Genomic DNA, 24,454 nt, shown 5'->3' with positions numbered 1-24,454 from the left:
CAGGGACCCACCGGACGGGCCACTGTATTTCGCGAAAAAAACGTTTCCCCCCTGACTGCTGGGACCCACCAGCTACATCGTCGCACGCAAGGAAGTGCGTCCGAAAAAAATGATTCGCCCCCTGACTCCTGGGACCCACCAGCTACGTCTTCGCACGCAAGGAAGTGCCTGACAGTCGGGACCCACCTGGTCGAAGCGTAGGTAGCGTTGTCATTCTGGTCGCAAACGTGTACGTACATACTGGTGGATGTAGAGGCGCGCACATGTCGTAGTAGAGGCATGCACGTAGCATGTACATGTACGTACAGCGACTAGTGTGCAAGAAAGAAAATACGGCCACGTATGTGTACATACGGGCGGGGTCTCGAACACCTACTCGCGCATACATACGGCCAGGGCTCGTGTACATGACTGGGTCGGAACGGAGAAACAGTGTCGTCGTCGTGTTCATGGGGAGCCAACCGGCTGGGTCGGAACGGAATGTGTCGTCGTGTTCATCGGGAGGGCTTGGACGGAACAGGCGATGTAAACGAGGCCTGGCGTATCGCAGAACGGAGGAAATGACCTTGTGTTCGACCGGCAATGTTCAAAACGGGATCCTGCTGAGGGTTCCGGCGTACCGCAAAACAGAGGAAGCGAACCTCGTACAGTCGAAACAGGGGTCCTGTTGATCGGGAGGGGTGTGGCGTACCGCAAAACGGACGAAACGGACTTGTGTTGGAGCGTTACGGTCGAAACAGGGGTCCTGTTCATCGGGAGGGGTGTGGCGTACCGCAAAACAGGACTCCACATGATACTATTCATCTCTACCGTCGACCTCCTCCAGCCTCCACGAGCTACTGTTCATCCACCGCCGACCTTCTCCAGCCTCCACCTGTGACTGTTCATCCACGGGCTCCTGTTTATCCAGCCTCCACCGCGCGCTACTCCACCGGCTACTGTTCAACCACCCTTCTCCACGGGCTCCTGTTCAACCACCCCTCCACGGGCTACTGTTCATCCGCCCCTCCATAGTCTACTGTTAATCCAGCCCTCCACGGGGTCATCTTGTTCATCCAGCCCTCCATGAGGTCCTGTTCATCCAGCCCCAACCGGCTCGATCGATCGGGGTCCTGTTCATCTAGAGGCAACGCAACGGGGTCCTGTTCATCCACCCCCAGCGCTCACTGTTCATCCAACACCCCCCCACCCCCACCCCGCGCGCAACACTCACTGTTCATCCAGAGGCAGCATCGATCGGCTTCAGTTAGCAGCAGTAATGAAGGAATCGCTCGATCGGGTTCAATTAACAGCCATCGATCGATCGCTCGGGTTCAGTAACGCGTAGCCTGCAGTGCAATCGCTCGGGTTCAGTTAGAGCCCAACGCCTCGCTCGGATTCATTTATAGCCAACGCCTCGCACACATGCGCATACGTGTACGGGAGAAACGTGCATCGCTCGGCCCCCGACCACCCACCGTAACCAGGAACTCCCCAAAATTTTCCTCGCCCTCGCTTCTACCACGGTTTTTTCCATCATGGGCGGCCCAAATAATGTCATGCAGCTGCATCTCCAGCCCGCCCAGGACAAAAAGCCCATTTTCTGTCATGATTTTTTGTCATAGAAGTAGGAGCCCACCACATCTATGATGATACCGAGTTTTCTCACAATTATCGTCGTAGAAGTGTCATAAGTATGATAGAAAAAAATCGTTCGGCCAAAATGACACGGATGTGTCTTTTTTTGTAGTGAGAAGAGAAAAACCTGAAAGGAAAAGAAAAAGTGAAGGTATGCGGATCCAGGGGCGGTTGAGCCGCGTTGTGGACCGCAGTCTAATTGTGCCTCCATCTATGCCCATGGTATTTTAAGTGCGTAATTATGTACATGCGGCACGAATTTCACCGCTTGATTGGGACTAGGACGGAGGCCGAATTGCAAGGTGGGCTCTGGACGAGCCGTACGGTCCTGCTGCAGAGTAGTTCAGACTCGCTTGACGGTGTCCCGGGGCTTTATTTCCGAATTAAGGGTCTGCCTAAGAAGACTGCTCCGTACTTCTACTGCAAGGGCTGCAGAGCAGGTTCAGGCTGCTGCCACCGTCCATGAGGACTTGTGTGAGGTGGAATCCATCAATAATGGGGTCAAGGACCAGTGCGGCTGAACCGCCATGACGGATACTGGTCGAATGGTCCCTCTGATCGAAGGTGATCGGACAGGAGGACCATGGGTTGAACTTTGGGGCGACTGGCTCCATCGCGTAGACGTCCCTAGTGCGCGCTTCCGCTCCCTTTTGGGGATATGGGTGGCATATATCATGTTTATCATTTTGACTTGGGGAGGAAACTTCTTCTGTCCCCCTGTGTTCGCTGGCCGGGGTTCCTCGTCGTCATCGCTTTGCGATCCCTTTTCCTTATTTTTGGTGTTTAACTTGCCGGCCTGTTTGAATACCTAACAGTCTCTGTTGGTATGATTGGCTGGTTTATTGGGGGTGTCGTGGATTTGACATGGACGATCGAGAATGCGGTCCAGACTGGACGACCCCAAATTATTTCTCTTAAATGGCTTTTTCCGCTGACCGGACTTGGAGCCACTGAATCCGGCATTGACGACCGTGTCTTCGGCGTGATCGCCATTATTTCGATGCTTGTGTCTGTTACGTCGGGGCTTGCCATTGCTATCTGTGGCTTCGGAAGTACCAGGTTTACTAGAGGTGCTGTTGCTACGAGCTAGCCAGCTATCCTCGCCCGCACAAAAGCGGGTCATGAGCGTCGTAAGGGCTGCCATGGACTTCAGCTTCTCTTGGCCGAGGTGTCGGGCAAGCCACTCGTCACAGATGTTATGCTTAAAGGCCGCTAGGGCTTCGGCATCCGGACAATCAATGATCTGGTTCTTTTTAGTTAAGAACCGAGTCCAGAATTTCCTGGCTGACTCTCCGGGCTGTTGGATTATATGACTTAAGTCATCGGCATCCGGAGGTCGGACATAAGTGCCCTGGAAGTTGTCAAGGAATACATCTTCCAGGTTATCCCAACTGCCAATGGAGTTTTCGGGCAGACTGTTCAACCAGTGCGGAGCTGGTCCCTTGAGTTTTAGCGGGAGATACTTGATGGCATGGAGATCATCACCACGGGCCATATGTATATGGAGAAGGAAGCCCTCGATCCATACCGCGGGATCTGTTGTCCCATCGTATGATTCAATGTTTACGGGTTTAAACCCTTCTGGGAATTCATGTTCCATTACTTCATCAGTGAAGCATAGGGGGTGTGCGGTACCTCTATGTCGGGCTATGTCGGGACGCAGCCCGGATAGAGCCGGTCTGCGGTGGTCGGCCCGGACAGGTGTGTATTTGTCATATCCGGTGTGGTGTCCGTTGTTGCACGTTGGGGCGCACCCCCGCGATCCATAGATCGATTTGGTTTGTCCTGCTCTGTTCTCCAAGTGGTACCGCAGGTCATGCGTGTTTCCCCGAGCTGTTTTGTTTCTGTTTGTTCGTCGAGGCAATGCGGGCTGATATTCAGGCTGAAATTACCGCTTTATCTCGGCCACGCGGAGGTAAGCCAACCGCATTATGCGCTAGTAGTACGGGCTCCCGCGCCTCGTCATCGAATTGAGGTAGCAATTTGCACCACGGGTAACTTTTGGCTGGGCATTCGAGTCCATATTCCTCGGCTGCCAGGACCTTAGTCCATCTATCAATGAGCAAATCTTGGTCAGCTTGAAGCTGTTGATGCTTCTTCTTTAGGCTCTTTGCAGTGGCTAATAGCCGGCGCTTAACACGCTCTTGCTCGACGGGATCCTCCGGCACGATAAATTCTTTGTCGCCGAGGCTCACCTCGTCCTCGGAGGGAGACATGTAATTGCTGTCCTCCGAGTCGTCGTTCACGGCCTGTTCATCAGGGTTGGCTCGCCCGTCTTCCCGTTCAGCCTGTTAGAAACTTGGCTTGGCGGGGTCTTCGTTGTCTTCGGCATCGTCCGGAGTGCTATTGTCTCTGGTGCCGGTATCGCTATTTTTAGCATGGGGTGATTTAGAGCGGCGCCGCTGACGTCGGCACTTTGGCTGCTTCTCAGGAGGCTTATCCTTAACTGGATCCTTTTTATTCTTGCCATTGTCTTCTTTGGGTGTATCCACCATGTATATATCGTATGGTTAGGTGGTTGTCCAGCGCCCTATGGGCGGTGGTTCCTGTTCTTCTCCGGCATCGTCGTCCATACTGTCGATGTCCCCGGAGTCGAAATCAAGCATGTCGGTCAAATCGTCGACAGTGGCTATCAAGTGGGTGGTGGGTGGGCAACGAAGCTCTTCGTCGTTCGCTTCCCACTCAAGCCGGACATAGTTCGGCCAAGAATCTCCTGACAAGGAGAGGGACTTTAATGAGTTCAACACATCGCCCAAGGGTGAGTGTTGGAAGATGTCCGCGGAGCTGAACTCCAGGATCGACGCCCAGTCAGATTCGATGGGTCCTGATACATGTGGTTCAGAGCCTATGGCCGGAGACTAGTCTGAGGCTCCGATGACGCAGGCCTCGTTGGAGGTCGGATCTACTTTCGGCTCTAGCGCCGCTGAGTCTGCGGCTTCCGTGGCGAGGTTGAGCTTCCCGTCCTCGGATGGCGCGCTCTGCTCCGGCTCTAGCGGGCACGGAGCAAGCTCGCACGTCCTGCTGCCGGCGCTGCTCCCGCTCGCTGCGTCCGTGCCTCATCCCTCCGTTCCCGACCGGCCGCCATTGACGGCAAAGTCAGGATTTGTGGCGCCTCGCCTTGCACGCCACGCAGGGCTGCACGTTGTGCTCCCACGAGTTCCCACATGGCCATGTCCGCGTCCACCTCTGACGAGCGGCCACTTCCACGACGCGGCCCATAGACGTGAGCTGGTCTCCCGGAGGTGCTCGCCGGCAGAAGCCCGTAGAGGTGCTGGCTAGGCGTTACTGCTGCACATGTCCTCTGCCGTGGCAGCGCCGGTGATGTCCGTGTCCAGCGCTCGCTCTCAATGTGTTCGGTTAAATGCGCATAGAGGAAAAAAAGAAATAAAAAGAAAAGGTGAAAAAAATAAACACATTAGTCATTGATAGGTGGGACCCCCTTCAAGTCAGCATATTGTCCACATAAGCACATCACGTCATCTCGTCGGCGGGCCACCACCGTGGATTTCACTGTTTTCGTGCCAAACTAAAACATCAATGCTCCGCGTTACACATTAGACACATTTTTTATGGTTTAGTGTGCCCTGTCTTCAATGTGGCACCCTAGCCAAGTGTGGTGGTTTTGAATAAATAACTGTCTTTTTTCGCCATTTCTGGGTTCGGGCTCGGCTCGTCGTGGCCGGCGGGTGGGCTGGGCGTGCGCCGTCGCGGAGAGATACACGAGGGCAAGGTACGGGACTGCCCCTTGCTCGCGCGCGCCACTGCAAATACGCAGCCGGCGCCGCCATCTAGAAAATTCTGGCCGGCCGCAACCGCCAAGAGAGCCCCCTCGGATTCGCCAGCCCAGTCCAATGCGCCGGCAGTACGTCGTCGTCACCGTCCCTCGCTCTCCCCACTCCCATTCCCATAAAGCGCGCCGCGATGGCCGCAGCGTTGGCACACGCACACGCGCGGGCGGATGGCGGACAGCGACGGCGCGGGCGAGAGCTGCTGGCCGCCCCCCGCGGCCGCCGGCCACGGCGGCGGCAGCGGCGCGCGCGCGGTGCAGCTGTCCGGCGTGAGGAGGGAGGTCTACGACCGCCTCCGGGCCGTCGGCAACCAGGAGGCGCTCTCGGACCCCTTCTTGGACCGCGTGCTCGAGGACCACTACGACCGCCTCCCGTCCAGCTACCACATCGACCTCGACGTGAACAAGGTCGCGGACGTGCTGCTGCACCGCCGGATCCTCGCCGCGTGCGCCGACCCCGACAACCGCCCCGTCTTCCACGCACGATTCCTACGGGTAATCCATTTATCCATCCATCCATCCATTAAACTGGAACATCCATTCATTCTGCTCCGAATGAAGACGGTAACTGTGGAGGCTCTCCGGCTTCCGATTTGAGGTACGTATAGGTTCACCCCACCCACCCGGCGACTCTCCAACGCCTCTGGTTTACACTTGATCATCTTTTTTTCCGACAAGGGGAATATATTAATATCGCGAACATTCGAATCTCTGCATGCACCAACAAGATGTCCGAACACATCAGGGATGCACACAGCAAAAAAAGAATAGAGAGCAAAAGAAAGCAAAGATCCTGTCATGGTGATTGAAACTCGCAACAGCAGCACTCTAACCACCACCATAGATAATGGCACCCCCTTTTGCCAAGGCTGCATCTGCAAGTCACCAGACACCTGACACGCAGGAAGAACATGTGCCACCGGTCTTCGTCGCAACCAAAACACCTCTCTGCCATTTCAAACCTCTGATCGCAACCGTCATGACTTTCTCCACCTCTATCAATATCATAGAAATCTATATTTAGACATGTCCCATAGCACCAATAAGAACGCGAAGCTTCGCGTCACCCCCTCATGAAGCCTCACTGGCCGAAGATAAAGGGCGCGCATGACCGGATCGAATCTGATCTAGATATCCAGTGGCGCCATGCACCAATCAGCGGAAATCTTCGAGGGGAACTCATCGGCGTCCGGACCGGGGAGGCCGACATGAAGCAGATCAACGACTTGGCACTCGAAGAACAGCAGGTCCAAATCACCTTTAGACACTAGACCAGCAGGCCCCCACGCTGCCGGTCAACTCCCTGACGGATTGGCCGTCGAGAAGAAGGCAGCCCCGCACGTCCGCGTTGGCCCAGATCAGATCGGAGTGACACGTCCGCGGGCGTCACATCAGCACCTCCATGATGCCACTCTGCCGAAAGACCTTAGGCCGTGGCCATAACAGTCGCGCCTCCCTGCACTCCCAGCCAGTGCCCCACCTTCGCCCGTAGAGCACCACTGCGCAGTGCCTCTCCAGCCTTCCGTCTTCGACGGGATGGGCGCCGCCACTGCCGTCACTGCCGGCAGCAGCGGCGGCCGGAGGAGCCAAGATCGGGTAGGGGAAGTTCTAGTGCGGGGGTGCCTCCGGAGCCGCTCAGAGAAGGAGTGACCCGGGAGGGAGATTGGATCTCGGGAGGGAGCAAGTAGTACCGGTCATGCCACTTGATCATCTGTTTTAGAGGAAAGTTGTTTGATCATTTTGGCACACACAAAAAAAAGTTGGTCTTCTTTCAAATATTTTGATTTGTAAATCCGGGATGACTTGACCAAAACATGCTGATAACTTTTCTGTTGGCCTGCGTTGCAGCTCATTTTTATTAAGAAAAAACAACCATGTGGAAGTGCCAGTGGTTCTCATAACTTGATAGAAAGATTTTAGCATAGCATGTTTTCATTTGCAATCTGGAATGATATATTGAAGTTGAACCATACGACTATCTAGGAGAGCGTGGTGGTGGGCTATCTTCGTGCAGTTTGGCATTGGCGTATTTCATAGTAGTTTGGCAAGTGGCGTATTTCGGGCTACCTTTTCATAAACCTGCCTCAGCAATGAACTTTGATCCTCAGTTGCCATTTAAATTTCCACAGGAGGGATACAGAAATTGACCTTCTTCATGAAATTATTTTTTCTTCTAATGACAAGCCAAAGCTCCTTTGTCAGGTAAAGACATAGGAGTATCGGTCCATCGGCCGTGTCATACTACTTGTATCAACTTCTACAAAATTTTGAGTTATTGTTTTGTAGCTATCTACATTGGTATGCGATCTTGGATTGAACATTTGTGAAGCTCACGTGTTCTGAACAACAGATGGATTGTGTTTGGGCATATTTGTTGTTGATGGCTGGCATACAGAGGTAAACTTAAAGCATGGTTATACTGGAGCACATCTATACACGTGCGACATCTTAACGATAACTCAAAAGTGGACGTATTTATGTAGTTCCAGTTACTTATGAGTTTATGTGGTTCCCCTAGTTATTGTCAATGAAATAAAAAATCGTGGGCACCATCTTAGTTGATAGCTATTTAGCTTATAACGTGGTCATAGAACATAGAGCTGTATTTTGACATTAGCCAATGAATTTGGAGTGCATGCCTAGGTAAGACGGAGTAACCGAGTTCTCAATGTGCTCTGTAGATTCTTATGAGTAGTGGAGCATCTGTAGGTTATATTACACATTGTTACTTCCAAAGATTTTTTTGAGTAAAATATCACCTGACGCTATATGCAGGAGACAGATGGTTTGCTGCAGCAGCTCAAGGAGACAGCGAAACGTAATGTAAGCTTTCTCTTCTTTTTTAGTTACATACTTACATTACTTACGTGAATATTTAAAATTCTTAGGTATCTGCCTGGTCAGTTATACATAGGTGCTGGTAATTCAACTTTTCTAAGTATGCAAATGCAGTTGTGCTGTAAATGCATGCAGCAAGCATTGCAAGAATTAACAAGTTGTGTCTAACCTTTTCCTAACAACTTTAACTTCCTTGTGGTACGCAGCCCTCATTATGTAATCTAACAACTTCAGCCTCGGAGAGAATACTAGAGCTGCAAGAAAAGATTGGAGATTCTGAATTCGACTGGGATCTGTTGCAGATTGAGGAAAGGATCGCATCTAAATCTTCTGGTGACTTGTAAGAACTACATAGCACTTGCTTAGTAAATAGAGGAAAGAGTAACATGAATTAACTATTTAGAATGACAGACACCACTTAACTGCTATACTCTGCTAGTGGGGATTTCATGCCCTTTTCTAGCATGTTTTCACAGTGAAATAGGTTCACAAGGGACACTGCCAACAAACATAGTGAAATCATCTGTATTATGATTTGTGGAAACTTTAGGACAACTCAGTAACCAGTATTTTTTTTATTTTGCAGATATCGAGGAACTTACCTTGGTGTGGATGTTGCAATGAAGTACCTTAGAACTGGACATGCTAATGATGATTCAAAAGTGGAGTTTTTGCAACAAATAATGATTTTAAGGTATGTTTTTTTATTTCTGCGACGCATAAACGACTTAGTTCCAGAAGATGCTAACACAATATAATCATGTCCAGGAGTGTTAATCATGAAAATGTCATTCGCTTTTATGGGGCATGCACAAAGCATCGATGGTATCTCATTGTAACAGGTCAGACACTAATATTGCTTGTTATAGTATGGATAGCAAACAATATCCTTGTTGCAGACTCACATGAAAGTACTGTTATCCATGGGCACAGTTACACCATGAATAGCATTGGTGACTAAAAATTGGAGGTCGCGCTTAAATAGCTATTGATAACACATTTGATAAGCTTGATTTAGAGATAAAAAAAGAAAGAAAAGCTGAGCTCGAAAGACGGGGGATAACTCCCGTCTTCTACGCATTTTGGTAGGGACTTGAAGAGCAGATAAGTAAGACAAGAATATCTACACCGTGCTGGAACATAGTACAAGTCAGACAGGAATGCAAGATATGTCTGATTAGAGGAATCCTGTTGCTCTGTTTCTATCATATCGACATGTCTCCGCCCATCCTTCAGTCAGCCTATCATGCCTATCATTTGGTAGCTACTACTTCATATATGAGATATTAATATTTGTCTCCATAATTACATAAAGTTGCATTTTGGAATTTAATATGAAAGTTCTACACCATTTACATATGGGCACAAAGAAGATCTGCTGCTGGACAAGCTCACTACCTGAAGCTTGCTTATAATTTGTTCACTCTCGTTCTCTGCATTCATTCTATGTTTTCGTCTTGTGTGTGTATGTAGATCGCTGCTGGGGCGGATCCCTGCACTGATCAGCTGCTTATGTTTTACTCCCTCCGTCCCTACATCCATATCTAGACAAATCTAAGACAATAATTTTGAGACGGAGGGAGTATTATCTGTTTGTTTGTACAAACTTTTACTTCTCAGGTTTCTGATAGTGAAAATCGGAGGCCTCTGTCTGGTTCCCACTTAAAAAGAAGTCTGTCTAGAGTTCATTTATTTAGTTATTATGAAGCAGTTTGTAATTTTCTGTTAACTGATATTTTGCTCTTTTTATTGTGTGTGATTGCTTCAGAGTACATGGCTGGAGGTAATCTGTATGACTTCCTTCACAAGCAAAAAAATACCTTGGAGCTTTCGTTGATTCTTAGGATTGCTATTGGCATCTCGAAAGGGATGGATTATTTGCACCAGAATAACATCATCCATAGAGATTTGAAGTCTGCCAATTTATTACTTGGTGATGCTCAAGTATGCATATTGTTCTTTTAGGGTCAAGTGTGCATACTGTTATAAAGCCATGTACTTTTCATGTCAAGATAAAAAAAATGATAATTGGTTGTGGTTCTTTCAAAATAGGTCGTGAAGATTGCAGATTTTGGTGTCTCGCAAGAGGGAGATATGACTTCCGAAAATGGCACCTATAGATGGATAGCACCTGAGGTGTGTTATCGGTTTGTTCATTGTCCTTTAGCATCCTTTCCCCTTCCTAGAAAATATCCAATATCCTATATTTGCTCAACCACTCTTCTGTTGTTGCAACACACATATAGCAAGACTAAATCCCTGAACCTCGTGCGGAAACTATGTGCTATTACTTGGTAACGAATAGCCTGTCCTGTTTTCCTTCGCTATTTATTAGTCATCCCCATTTTCACAGCAAGTTTATGAAGAAGTGCATATTTCTGTGTACTATCTATGCTCTCACTTTCGTCAGAGCTTAGAACACATGTTGTATGGAACCGAGGCATTGTGCCTACATGATGTACTTATTAGAATTTTTTGTCATGCCAGGTGATAAACCATAAGTCTTATGACCACAAGGCAGATGTCTTCAGCTTTGCTATTGTTCTATGGGAGTTGGTCACTTCAAAGGTAAAACGTTGGTGTTTGGTGTTCATCGAACATCAGTACTTTGATTAAAGGTAATAACCCTTCTTGGTCCTGCTATACAGGTCCCATACGAAAACCTGACACCATTGCAAGCGGCACTGTCAGTAAGGCAGGTACGACATTTGATGCCAACGAAGTTAAATTACAGTCTCGGTGTTGTTCATCAGCTGTCGATAGTGGACGTGCAAGTATGAAAAGTGAGCATTGCTCCTTGTTTGTCAGGGAATTCGCTTGGTGATTCCCTCGAGCGTGCATCCGAGATTGTCTAAGTTGATTCAACGGTGTTGGGGTGAGAACCCCCATACACGACCCGTTTTCTATGAGATCACCGCAGAACTGCAAGATATCTTGCAGACTTTTCAGGTTAGGTTGCTGCTGGATATGTTGGCCTTAAGGCTCATGAGAATACAGGATTTGAAAAAAAATGAAATGAAGTTATTCTGGTTAATATTTGACGGGTTCCTCCGGCTAATGAAAAGCAGCATGTTTCTGCAGCCGCCTCCAGGTCCAAAGGAAGCCATCGTTGTACGAAACAAAAGATACAGATGAAATCATAGCGATAGAAAGAAGGCGTCGACCCAAGTAGCCGGGGACATGCATAGACCGTCTTCTTTATATATACATATATGGCATGTATATAATTTTGTGCTCGGTTGTTTCGGTTCACCCCGATAAAATCTCACAGGACAAACAGGATTAAGTTAGCACACCCGTGCTACATAACCTAAGTGATATACTTTTATGTTTTATATGGTTATTTGTTTTGCGAGTGGATTATAGTTCAATGTGTTTGGATTTTTGGTTCATGTACGATTATGAGTTTGTCTTGTAAGAACATGAGATGAAAATGCCATTATCACATGTTCCATTTTGGTTATTACTCGCTCCGTCCAAAATAAGTGTCGCAAATTTAGTACTCCCTCTGTCCCAAAATAAGTAGAAAAATAAACTGATAACATTTTTTCAAAAGTAGAAAATATGAATGCTTACAAGAATTTGTTGATTTCTCTTATGGGACATAAAAGCTTTGTATGCCTCTGGCCTTTCTTTCGCAGCATCTTGAAGCACCAGGTCCTGCACATCTCCTATGTGCCTTTCTCTAAGTGCAGGATCAAACACAACCTGTAATGCAAATTGCTTGCTCATTTGCTCATTAATATATATCAAACAAATTTCCTAGCACAAATTACATGGAAGCAACGTGGTGTATGGCTGAAATGTTTGAATAACAGAAAGAGTCAAGGTGAATGAACAAACATTGGGTGAATTGCAGATTTTTGCTATTCTTCTCGCAGTGTCTGCTGCCCGCTTCAAATCGGATGAGTATATGGCAGCTGGTTTGGCTTCTTTAGACAGCCAATGAGCAACCTTGGCATTAAAGTCAAACAAGTTCCACGTAAAAAATGCTACTCTAGATGTCTTGAGATAATAGATACAATCCCGCAACAGCTTGCTGCCTCCCAGTCTCATTCAGCTCTGCATAGGATACCTTATCAGATCGATAGAGGGTTGGGTAATGTGCAAATACACACTAGAGTTTGAAATCATATCTTGACATTAAATGTATTGTCCTTACCTATTTATTCAGATTATAAATAAAATCAGATAAGGGAAACTGGCCCTAGCACACCATCATTTGTTGGCTCAGTACTATCCAACACCACGGCTCTAACCTTTGTTGCGGCTCTCTCTAAACAGAGCTCATATACGGATTCCTAAAAGCTCAACTTCATTTATAAAAATCCAATGGCTTCCAAGCATTAAGTAACTAAAAGTGGAGAATGAGAGCTCTCAGATATGCAATTTGTGGTAACCACCTTGTCTTCTTCCCTTTGATCTGCATCGACATTTCTGATTTCTGAAGAATCTGGAAGGGAAAAGCAAGAAAACATCACATGAATGAGATGTAATGGAACAGAATAATTTTCATGGTAATTGATGGTTTGACTTGTTGCAGCTCTGTCGAAAAAGAGCTCATATACGGATTCCTAATTGCTTAACTTGCACGTTATAGCAGTAATAGAAGTAGAAACACATCTAGAAATGACTTATAAAACAGAGTCGACACGCACATGGTCGAAATCTTACATAGCAAATCGATACAACAATAGGTCCACATCTTACATAACTGATCGAATACATGAACAGACAAACAACTACTGGCAAAACAGAGAAATATATGGATATAACAGGGCGGTGGGTATCATGCTTCATAACATTCACGCCTGAGCACCATCGAACATCTATCCCTCTCACAGAATAACCTTGTTGGTTTGAAGAATAGGTGACCAAGCAATGGTAATCTTCACCGTAGAGCCGTGAAGGACACATTCATGTTCACTTATGCCGCAATACTGAGGCTTGACCAAGAAATCAGCTTTCGCAGAAACTTTAGGAGGAGAGTCCGAGTAGGCTTCTATGAAAACATTCAAGGTTTCTTCCAATTCTTCAGGATCGTCACCCACTGTTCGTAATTCAACAGAAACAACATGCCTTGACAGATCAAGGTAACCATCTTCTTCGCCTATTGGCATCTTGCCACCATTACAATAACGAGAATCAAGCAACACAACTTGGGTGGGCGGGGCAGTGCCTTGACCTCCATGATGTGGTGAGGAGCAAGCAACTCGGCCTCCATGAATGAAAGGGGTTGTACTGCCTTTAACAAAGCCACCGACGCGCAAGAAAGTTGCTTGGACTGATTCACGGTATAGTTGCTGCAGGCTTAACTCTGTTGTGCAAAGACGGTTCTCCAAGGTAAGAATATATAAATCATCATCGGCATGATAGTGACGGTGCTGGCATCTCTTAGTGATCAACACTGTGTCCTCAGACTCCGAGGGGCCCTTAAGTTTTAGTTGGACTTCAAGGCTAACATGGTCCTCAGCCAAAATTGCACGAGATGGGCCAGTCAAGCACAAGAAGGGTTTCTGCAGGCATCATCGTTACACATGCTTAATTAATTGCAACAAACCAATGGATCGACAAAGTAAGACGCATGAAACAAGGAGGAGATAAAAAGGAAATTTAACAGAATACGGCAGGCGCTTACTTCTTGGGTGATCTCTTGGAAATTGTCCCTTTCCCGTAAGAAGAGAAAATTGCGTCTGCGATCCACACTGTCTCGTGCGGCGACGAGGCCGTACACTTTGAGTGGCCATTCCAGGAGTGGCCATTGCAGGTCCAAATCGACGTTGGCAATTTTGAAGGAGAAGATCTGTAAGGTGATTTTGTTGGAAGTAAGATCGAGTGGGATCTGTCTGGGCGTGTAGTGTGTAAAGTGCATGGGGCTCACTAGGGCTGCAAGCACAATGTTGTCAACAAAAATTAAGTTAGTATACATTGATCCTACTAAACCATGAATTTAATCGGTACTTGCTACAAGGAAGCAACAGAGTCTTACTCGTGAATCTGAAGTGTTCAACTAAGGATGTCATGCCTTGACAGTAGCCCTCGAAGTCGTCCACGTCGAGCTCCATCTCCTTGCCGGCCTTCTCCTTGTTGTCCAGCTTCTGATACTCCTGCCAGGACTTGATCCTCTTCTCCCTCTCCTCCTCTGGAGTCAGCTCCGACTTCTTCTCATATGGGTATTCGTGCCAGAAAGGGGCCAGTTCCGACTTGAGTTTGGACATGTCGCGCCGCATATCAGCTAGCCGCTGTAAGATGCCGTCGATCCCCGAGGACTGCGGCGCCTTGTCTTCTTCATCTTTCGGCGTCTCATTGCTGCTGCTGCTGCTGCTGCAGATAAGTGGGGCTGATGGTATGATCCTGTAATTCAGAAAAGCGATCATCTCCTCCATCTGCGTACAGAGCTCCTTGATCTCCTGCTCGGAGATGATGGAGCTTGATTTGCCTGGGTCCATCTCGACCTCCCCCTCCCCCTCCTCTGGGTTCATCTTGTCCTTGTGAAGCTCCTCATCCGCAACCTCGCCATACTTGAATTGGGTCATCTCTGTATCCACATGCCCGCCTCTGGCAGCCATCGACTCAATGGCCCCATCGGAATCCATCCGCTCGCCGATCTTGACGTCCCTGGCAGCCATGGCCTCGCTCTGATCCTCAGCGACAATTGAACTCGTACCCGCCGGAGCGCCCAGCTTGCGGATTTTGAACGGCGGATGACTCCCCTCCACGACGTCTTCCACGCCGCCATCCGCCGTCGCAGTTCTTGTGTGGGGAGGGATGGTGTCGTTGAGATTGCTATACTCGCCGCCGCCATCAGCCATCGCAGTTCACGTGTGCCTCACCCTCACTTCAAGGCCCAGGCACGACACATTAGCTGGGCGTGGCATGTTTATATCTAATTGGCCTTTTTTGCCCAATTACTTTGAGTTTTTTATTAGAAAAATCTGCATTTCTTTAGAAAAAAACATACAAAAAAATGAAAAGGAGGTAAAGTGTTATATGAGATCGGGTCACATCCAGCGGCTCCACTAGAGGGATAGTGTTCCCTAAAAAACTACTAGAGGATAGTGAGTAGTATTAACAGAAGACTTCACTTTTCTACCCTCAAACAAATGGAAAGAAAAAGAAACATGTAGGTTTTTCATCACTATTTTCTACCCCAAAACAAATAGAAAGAAAAATAAACATGTACTCCCTCCGTCTGGAAATACTTGTCATCAAAATAGACAAAAAGGGGTGTATCTAAAACTAAAATGCATCTAAATACATCCCCTTTTATTCATTTTGATGACAAGTATTTCCGGACGGAGGGAGTAGGATGTCGAACCATCACGACGATTACAGGTCCCCTTTAATAGTAGAGAAGATAACAATTCAATGACGACGAGCAAGGAAGAAAAATCCAGTGTAAGGTTGGGGTAGGCCCAGTTTGCAGAGTTGTTAAAACACCTTTCTAATACTCCATGTGTCATGGTTTTAACTCAAATTCGAACTAAAACCACCATACTTATCTTGGATCATAGGGAGTATATGATAATGCACCTCTTGGCCCAATTGGCATATTTGCTATTTTCATTCCATGAAGAAAATTGATTCACTCAACAATATGGAAATAAATGATACGCCCTCTCACGCTGCTGCACGGCTGTTATGACAGGCATATTAGGGGCTTAGCCCAGTGGGTTGTAGCCCAAGTTATCTTATTGTTATTAGGGGCTTAGCCCAATTATCTTATCGTTATTAGGATTGTTTGCTTAGGAGTCAAGTAAACCTTCCTATATAAAGAGAGGAGATGTATCAATCTAATCAAGTAAGAATTAAGAAGGAAATCCCTTACCTCTTGCCCGGCCGTGGAAAAAAGGCCCCTGGCCGGCTCTCTCGCGCCCTCCTTCTAGCAGCGCCATAACAATTAGGTATCAGGTAGCTTGGGTCCGATCATGTCTGCTCCACCACCCACCCCGCCGCTGCCCACTGCACCGCTGTCCACCACCGCCGCCCTCTCCACAGCGTCCCTCTCCACCGCGCTGATCGACTCCACCGCGGGGGCCTCCACCGACTAGTCGCCGCCCCTCCCCGCGCTGCAGGCCGCCGTCTAATCCCCGGTGGAGATCATTGGCATCTTTAATGACCTCGTCATCGTCGTCCAGGGCATCCACCTCTACCTCGCCGGGCCTTACGGGCAGCCGTCGGCCCTCCCACCGGTCGCCGCGACCGGTCCGGCCGCACTGCCCTGGTACACGGCCCCCACCGCGCTGATCGGGCCTCTACACCACCACTGGCCCGGTCAGCCGCCGCCTACCGTCGCCCCCCACTGGCCACAATGGCCGGCCCCGGCGATCGCCGCGCCCCCGATGCCTCCCGAGTTCGGGCAGCCGCAGCTCCAGTTGTCGGGCCCATCGACGGCCGTTGCCGTGCCTCCCTGGCCACAGTGGCCAGTCCCGACCCTCGCTGCACCGACCACACCACCCGGGTCCGTGTCACCGCAACAGCAGCTGCCGGCCCCACCACCGCCCAGCACGGGGCCCGGGTCACCCACGCAGACCGGCGTCCTGATCCAGCACGTGCACTTCCCACCGTCGACGTCCCCCATACCGGCCTGGCTGACCGGATCATCACCGCCACCCGTCTACACTTCTGCGGGAGAACCGCCAGCGCCCACTCTTCAGTTCGGCGACCCCTCGGGCTCGGCGGGGCACTTCTCGGGCCGCGGTCATGCTGACTGGGCACCCCACTCCTCGCTGCTTCGCACCTCCGAGCCAGTCGGCCATGGCGCTCCAACTCAGACACCGCCGCGGTTTGCCGAACTGGACTTCACCACTTATGACGGCACGGAGGACCCCCTCAACTGGCTCAACCAGTGCGAGCAGTTCTTTCGCGGGCAACGCACCCTCGCCTCGGAGCATACCTGGCTCGCCTCCTACCACCTCCGCGAGCTCTGTCTCCTTCGTTTTGGACCAGCGATCCACGGGAGCTGCCTGGCAGAGCTAGGCCGCCTTCCCTTCACCTCCACGGTTTAGGACTACGCCGACCGTTTCTAGGCCCTGGCATGTCACGCGTCGGGCGTGACGGCGCAGCAGCGGGCCGACCTCTTCGTTGGTGGACTTTTGGATCACATCCGCGTGGACGTGGAGCTTCGGGGACCCTAGGATCTCCAGACGGCCATGTATTACGCCCGCGCGTTCGAGCGTCGCACGGTGGCTATCTAGCAGGCATCACCGTCCCGGGCCGCTGGGCCACTACCCTGGCCGGAGGTTCCCGCGCAGGGTCGGCCTGCTCAGGCTTCCGCGGCACCCCTCGGTGCGACTGCGGCGCGCCCGTTCTGCCGGCTCACCTCGGCCGAGCTGTTTGAGCGTCGCCGCCAAGGGTTCTGCTTGAACTGTGACGAGCCCTACACACCCGGCCACGTTTGCCCGCGACTCTTCTACCTGGAGGCTATAGACTACATTCTGGAGGACGTCGTCGCCGCCGACCTGGCCGCCTCAGCTGTCAGGAAGGTGTTTGACGCTGGTTGATCACCTTGAGGAGTTCAGCAAAGCGCTTCCCCACCTTACAGCTCTAGGACGAGCTGTTTGTGCAGGCGGAGAGAAGTGTTATGACAGACATATTAGGGGCTTAGCCCAGTGGGTTGTGGCCCAAGTTATCTTATTGTTATTAGGGGCTTAGCCCAATTATCTTATCCTTTTTAGGATCGTTTGCTTAGGAGTCAAGTAAACCTCTCTATATAAGGAGAAAAGATGTATCATTCTAATCAAGCAAGAATTAAGAAGGAAATCCCTTCCCTTTTGCCCGGCCGTGGGCAAAAAGGCCCTGACCGGCCCTCTCGCGCCCTCCTTCTAGCAGCACGATAACAACGGCACTACCGAAAGCGGGTGGCTAGGAGCTACGAGAGCGCCACACCCACATGTTGCGAAACGAGCGGCTATGATCTAAAGGCTGGGTAATAAAGCTTCCATTTAAAAAAATCGCATGTGCCCTTTCTGGTCATTTGGTTACTGTTCATTTGGCCAACCGACTTGTCAGGGATAGGACAATTATGTAAAAATAAAGCAGGGCATTTTACGGTTTTTTGTGCATGCAGAGAACACTTTTTATGGCTTCAACCTATGTAGAGAACAGCAAATCATTAGTTTTACCTTTTGCAAATGCCACTCGCACCTTCTCATGCACTGACAAGTTAGTGTGCCACTTGTCGTAACATGGAGTTTTTCTTTTTTCCATAGGTTCATTTATTCAAAATGTTTAATCTCTTGAACCATGCGTCCAAATCCTGAACGGTTTTCATCGTTTGATTTCTCACGTCAAGATTTTCAAAACTATCTCATGTTAATAGGTTTTGATCAACTTTTATTTATGAAAAGGGAGAAAAAGCCAAAAGAAAAAAGGGGCTGACAGCATTTTTTTAACTTTATTTAATATCTTTAGAGAAGAATAGATGTGCTTCTTGCAAAAGCACATACTATTTTCCTGTTTAATGTGTTTTCGTGAAAGGAAATATGTGCCTCCACGAGAAGCAAATTCATGCTTATAATGAAAGCACAACTTTTTTTTAGAAGCTCGCGTAAGAAAATATGTGCCTCCATGAGAAGCAAATTCATGCTTATAATGGAAGCACAACTTTTTTTTAGAAGCTCGCGTAAGAAAATATGTACCTCCACAAGAAGCAAATTCATGCTTATAATGGAAGCACAATTTTTTTAAGAACCTCCACAGGAAGAAAATATGTGTTTCTCAGAAAAGTAAATATGTGCCTACATGAGAAATAAATCTGGAAGCACAATTTTTCTTCTTCTCACGAAAACAATTTTGTGTCGCCACGAGAAGTAATCTATGCTTTTTCATGGGAGCACAATTTATTTTTTCGCGCTGAAAAAGATCCACGATTTTTTCTCTACAAAACCTAAGAAAAAACAATCGAAAACCAAAAAACCAGAAAGAAACCATACAAACCCGAAAACATATATAGAAAAATAAAATACCAAATTCAGAGGGAGCACCCAGCACGTGACATGTGACGGCGGCTAGATGCACCACTTGGCATGCTCCCAGGACCTGCCGATCCCCGCAAGGATAACCTCCATTTAGCTCTTATTTTTGAGACAGTATAACCTCCATTTAGCTGCTCTCATTTTTTAGGGGAATAATCGATGGGCTTCTTTTAGAAACCAATGGGCAATGGGCTTTTGCTAATAGTTTGAGCTTTCTCATCCTGGGCTCACGGCCTCTGAGATAAGATAATGGTGCTCTCGGCCGAATCAGAATTGCTATTTTCATTTTAAGAATTTTTTGGTCTTTCTAGGACACATGTAGATGTAGCATAGTTATGTCACACTAGTACAAATGCCTTTGCGTTGCACCGGGCGGAATATTAAATATAACTTGCTCCACATGCCATTATGCAACACTTTTTTAATCCAACTTTTGCAAACGTCAGAAATAAGGATGCACTGAGTATTTTTTTTAGACCATGAAATTTGGACGTATCCTAACAATGTTCGACATGACCTATTTGAGCATTCCGTTGAAACAGTAATTGTGTATGGCATAGTCTTTCAATCAATTTTATTTATTGTTGTACAGAAAAACATGAATATTTTTTAATTTTGAGAAGGTGTTTTTAAGAAATTGGAGTTAATTCTCTTTTTTATGGTGACGAACATTTTTTGAAATATTATATTTCATTTGTAATTTATTTTGAACTGATTTTTGGGCTTGGCCCATTGAAATACTTTTATTCACACACACACACAACAACACGCACGAACTCAATCTTTCTCCCCGTTCCCCATTCTTCTTCCCCGCTGCCGCCGCCGCCTCCCTTGTCCCCCTCGTTCTCGGAAGACAAGGATAGAAAGAATAACGCTTCCGGTGGCCGCGCCGTTATGTCTTCCGCCTGCGCCGCCATATGAACAGGACCTTGGGCGGCTCCTGCTTCCTCCCTGTTCCCTCCCACCCCTCCTCCCATAGGCTCCAACCATGGCGGTTGGTGGACGTGCAGCCGCTGTATGGAAGCTTGTCCTTAGCGTTCAAATTGGCAACCCCTCCTTTCTTTCTTATGCTCCAACCTTGGTTAGTTGTGGAAGTAGTAGTATAGTTAGCAGATTCAAATTTGCTTTGGTAGCTAGCCTTTGACACTTTTTGATTAGTTACTAAACAATGTGTATGGCCCAAATGGCAGCATGTAGTCAGCATGAGAAAGATCTCTATTGCTCGATAGTGTACTGCTTACATGTTCAAGCATCTTAGTCCTAACAAAACAGAGAATCACAATTGCCTCAGGAATATGCAATGCTATACTCTGAAGCCACCTTCAGAGAACAAATCAGAAGATCTTGCAGCATGTCGAGTCAACTCACGTACAACATTAATAGGTATTTTTATATCCACTATGAATTACTCTGTGTGTGTGTATGTATATTTCTTCTCTAGATACCAAGAACCATTTTTCTTGATTTACATTTACACACAAACATCCAATGTTACCGACACACATCTTACTCGCATGCCTAGCTGCCTGACATGTTTTTGTGACGGATTCCTTGGCGGTTGCTAGTAGTACCCTATAAATATTGCTCATAGCTAGTTCATGCTGCCACTTGTTGCAGTTGGTTGCATCGAAATTTCGTTGATTCCAGTCAATCAACAAGTTTTTCTACTAAAGCTTAGTATGTACTCACGGGAGTAACTTAAGTCTCTGGCCGAGGGATCTTTACTTTGAAAAGGTTTGATCTGAATCTATCTTGAAAGAACAGCTTGAGGTCTCGCTTATTAAGATCAGGCTTCTATGTTCTACATTTATTAAAGAAAGTATTCTAGAGAAAGAGAGCACACTTTATTCAACTTGCAGTTTACATAGGCTAAGATGTACACTGAAAACACAAAAGCTGGTGATGCCAAATAAACCATACATGTGCTTTTTTTTTCTTTGCATTCCTCTTGATAAACTTGCATATCTTACATTGTGTTGTTCCTGTAATTGATGCAAAGATCTAATAATTTCACATCTATCAGTCCTAAAGAGTGCAAGCTGTCCATATACAGGCAAGGTAATGATGATGGAACCTATGGTTGCAGGCACAAAGGAAAGTTCATGCCTTTTTCAAAACGACAGAACCGTAGTTAGCTTGGCATGAGATCGGGCGTACCTCAGGTGGAGCACGGTCTGTACTACGAGATTGTAAGACAACGTAGAAAGGTGATTTGTAGCGCAAAGTGGACGTACAAAGCTAGCCAAGCCAGCGGAAGCCGTGTGTTTGTAAGCCGTGTGCTTGTATTTGTAGCATCACGCATAAAAAAACAGAGAAAGTTGTTGGTTTAATGCCTCCAGTGTATATCAGCAAAACTTAAATTGTGAGCAATCAGAAGTAGCGCCAATTTTTCAGAAAAAATAAACTGAAACATAGTGCGTCACAGAGCAAACACAATATCCATGAATCAAGATTAGCTGCAGGAATTAGAAGATCCGCTGCACACTGATGGGCAGATCCATCATTGGACCCACTCTCTAACATCTCGGAAAGATTAATCTCAAACCACAGACAAATTCGAAAGTGATCAGGCCCAAATTCTATAGAACTTCCAAAGTAAACAAATGAACATTGTAGCAAACTGACTGGACGACTTTAGTTTGAACAGTCCAACAAGCAATTCAGCAGCACAATACCCATGACAAAGTGATACAACATTTGCGTGACTGAACCTACTCCAATTTTGGTCCTAATCTGTATCTGAAACTCATCGGTGGACACAGAGCATACGACCACAGCAAAGCAGAGCACAATTCAGTTCTAGATCAGATCTCAAGCAAGTGCTACTCTGGAGGCCGGTCACCAGCAAGAGCAAAGGAGTAGTAACCCACGGACCTGTTGAGCAGCGAGGTGGAAAAAATAAACTGAAACAGGGGCTCAGGCGATGGACGGCTCAGGCGATGGACAGCTCAGGCGATTAACTTTCAAGAGGAGACATACCTCTGGTGTAGCCGCCTCAGGCGACGGACGGCTTGACAGATGTTCTCCTTCCGCCGGCAAACTTGGCATTGGACGGCTCGACGACTCGACATCCCAGACTCCCAGCTATCTTGCTCTGGCAGCTTACTGGTAGCAGACCAAAATGCTTGGATGCCTGTTCTGGAAGTTGTTCCAAATTTGTGCAGCTCCCTAGGTGGACTCATAGAAGGTTGAACAATGTTTTGTTAATCAGATACAGCATCCCTACACTTAAAAAATGCATAAACAAAATCTACCTCATTAGATGCATCCTTATATGATTCTTGGCAGTTAGCTGAACACAGAGATAATAAGAAACATAAGAAACTGGCTTTTTAAACTTGCATTATTGCAGTATGCAAGAAATTGATGATATTGTCCCCAAGTGGTCTAACAATGCACCAAGTGATTATGTAGAGAATTATAGATTCGCCAAATTCTTAAATCAGTATTTTAATCAAACAATTTGATATTGTTGATTGTTCGTAAGTCTATTTTAGTTAGAGAATGTTCTCAATCGGATTACCATCCCTCTTTCTTTCAATTAGGTTTAGCAAATTCCTGTTATTACCTTGACAGTGCCCACTGCTGGACAGAGTTAATATTTTTGGCAAGAAATCTCTGTTATAAATGGTCTAAATTTATCTATATGTATTATGTATATCCCCAACAATAGAAAAAACATTCTGGTCCTCTTCCTCGCTAGCAAATTTTCGTCAGAGATAGGGATATGCGAATGACCTTTCTCTGATTTCTGAGTTCCAGAGGTAGAGCGTGGAACAATTAGAAAGTCAACAAAGGGCTAGATGAATCTGATTGAAAAACTAAAACAAACAGAATATCTTGTTGTGCATAAATAATCAATTATATGTCCAATTAGTACTGTCCAGTTAAAGGTCGAAGATAGAATCATAGATCTTACAACTGTACTTCCGAAAAGAACCATTCAGTGTCAGACTTTTATTATTGCTAAATGTCAGGATCTCATATCATACAATCATAATCCTCCTAGATTAGGATTATACCAAATTAGTGAACGAATAAAATAACTACAATTTGGAGCTTCAAGTAAAGCAAACGGTTAACTAAATTCTCTAGTCGACAGCTATGTTGGTACCTGAAGAATCACCCTCCCCCCTGCTGTTAGTTCAGCACCTTGGTCCCTCGCTCTTGGCGCAACATCCGATCCCAAATCTCCAACCTGGTAGCCAATTCTGGTCAACAAATAGTAGCATGGAATACTTCTACAACTAACTTAGAATCAGAAAAGAAGACATGCTTACCATGTTGACGTACATGACACTGGAACCACTCATGCAATCATTTTCTAGATGTGTCTCTTTTGGTTCAAAACTGTGAATTTCAGAGAGGCGCTTCTCTGAAAGCATAAAGATGCCATATCAGACTCGACACTTGGCTCAACAAATCATACAGTTCGGTGCAAGTATTTATACTGCTTTCATGTCCACTAACTTTTTTGATAGTCATAATGTGCAGTTCTCTGTTTCAAATTGTTTTTCTTGTGATGCGGCAAAGAAATTCTCCTACAGTTGCAAAAATCATTATTCATAGTTTAATAGTAATAATGTTCAGGCAGGCACAAATTTAGGAAAAATACCACATGAATCTGAATTGAACCGTACATGATTCACAATTGCATCTAAGTACAAAACCAACAGTGGTCCTCCATCTAAGCAATCCACGAGTACACTTGATCTCAAGATTACTAACTAAAACCAAGTCTCGCAACAGTAAGAGAAGAAGACCATGACCACCAGTATCAAGTGCTGAAGAATCGTATTAGGTGTTTTACAATTATAGATAGTCGAAGAGCAGTGAAGTGGAAGCAAAGAGGCAACCAAAGCTTGCTATTCAGCTCATCTCCAGCAACAGCGGCAGCAAGGTGGCGTCAGTGACAGTCAGGTCAAGTTTTGACGAACTTCAGGCTCTACCGCGCCGTGGCGTAGCTTCGAGGGGATACATACCTCTCGTGTAGCCACCACAGGACTCGGCAGGCGTTCTTGTTCCTTTGGCGAACTCGGCGCTTGTTCCTCCGGCGAACTCGGCGCTTCTTCCTCCGTCGAACTTGGCGGCGACATTGGATGTTTGTTCAAAAATTGCAATTTCAACAGGATGATGGAGATTATGGTCGAAGGGCAAAACCTGATGGAGATTCCGGCCGAGGACCCTTGCTTCTTATAGCAGCCAATCAAATCCGGGTCGGGCACTACATCAATTT

General features: G+C 47.1%; 2 protein-coding genes and 1 pseudogene across 2 annotated transcripts; 1 reads left to right on the top strand and 2 right to left on the bottom strand.

Annotated features, from left to right (window-relative positions):
- Window positions 1-5,575: 5,575 nt before the first annotated feature.
- LOC123039717 (serine/threonine-protein kinase STY8-like) lies at window positions 5,576-11,500 on the top strand (annotated as a pseudogene).
- A 1,345-nt stretch (window positions 11,501-12,845) lies between these two features.
- Window positions 12,846-15,054, bottom strand: LOC123039716 (uncharacterized). The gene is made up of 3 exons (XM_044462758.1): window positions 14,232-15,054; window positions 13,881-14,128; window positions 12,846-13,758 (listed from the first exon to the last, which is right to left on the bottom strand). The coding sequence occupies exons 1-3, from the start codon at window positions 15,052-15,054 to the stop codon at window positions 13,081-13,083; spliced, it is 1,749 nt and encodes a 582-aa protein (XP_044318693.1). The 3' UTR covers window positions 12,846-13,080.
- Window positions 15,055-21,773: 6,719 nt separating this feature from the next.
- Window positions 21,774-24,398, bottom strand: LOC123047522 (uncharacterized). Its single transcript, XM_044471095.1, has 8 exons — window positions 24,379-24,398; window positions 24,201-24,300; window positions 23,689-23,759; window positions 23,499-23,593; window positions 23,333-23,416; window positions 22,473-22,510; window positions 22,198-22,395; window positions 21,774-22,121 (listed from the first exon to the last, which is right to left on the bottom strand). Exons 4-8 carry the CDS (start codon window positions 23,529-23,531, stop codon window positions 21,965-21,967), a joined length of 510 nt encoding a protein of 169 aa, XP_044327030.1. The 5' UTR covers window positions 23,532-23,593; window positions 23,689-23,759; window positions 24,201-24,300; window positions 24,379-24,398; the 3' UTR covers window positions 21,774-21,964.
- Window positions 24,399-24,454: the final 56 nt, after the last annotated feature.

The sequence above is a fragment of the Triticum aestivum genome, chromosome 2B, assembly GCF_018294505.1.
Source record: "Triticum aestivum cultivar Chinese Spring chromosome 2B, IWGSC CS RefSeq v2.1, whole genome shotgun sequence".
Lineage (NCBI taxonomy): Eukaryota > Viridiplantae > Streptophyta > Magnoliopsida > Poales > Poaceae > Triticum > Triticum aestivum.
The sequence above is the reverse complement of the archived record's forward strand: the minus strand, read 5'-3'. Positions and strand labels throughout refer to the sequence as shown.

Coding starts and splice junctions, on each gene's coding strand:
- LOC123039716 (XM_044462758.1), bottom strand. CDS start 15,054: ATGGCTGATGGCGGCGGCGAGTATAGCAATCTCAACGACACCATCCCT. Junction 14,129..14,231: donor TGAACACTTCAGATTCACGA/GTAAGACTCTGT, acceptor TTGTGCTTGCAG/CCCTAGTGAGCCCCATGCAC. Junction 13,759..13,880: donor TCCAAGAGATCACCCAAGAA/GTAAGCGCCTGC, acceptor TGATGCCTGCAG/AAACCCTTCTTGTGCTTGAC.
- LOC123047522 (XM_044471095.1), bottom strand. CDS start 23,531: ATGAGTGGTTCCAGTGTCATGTACGTCAACATG. Junction 22,511..23,332: donor GGGGGAGGGTGATTCTTCAG/GTACCAACATAG, acceptor CTCTGTGTTCAG/CTAACTGCCAAGAATCATAT. Junction 22,122..22,197: donor CTGAGGCGGCTACACCAGAG/GTATGTCTCCTC, acceptor CCCCTGTTTCAG/TTTATTTTTTCCACCTCGCT.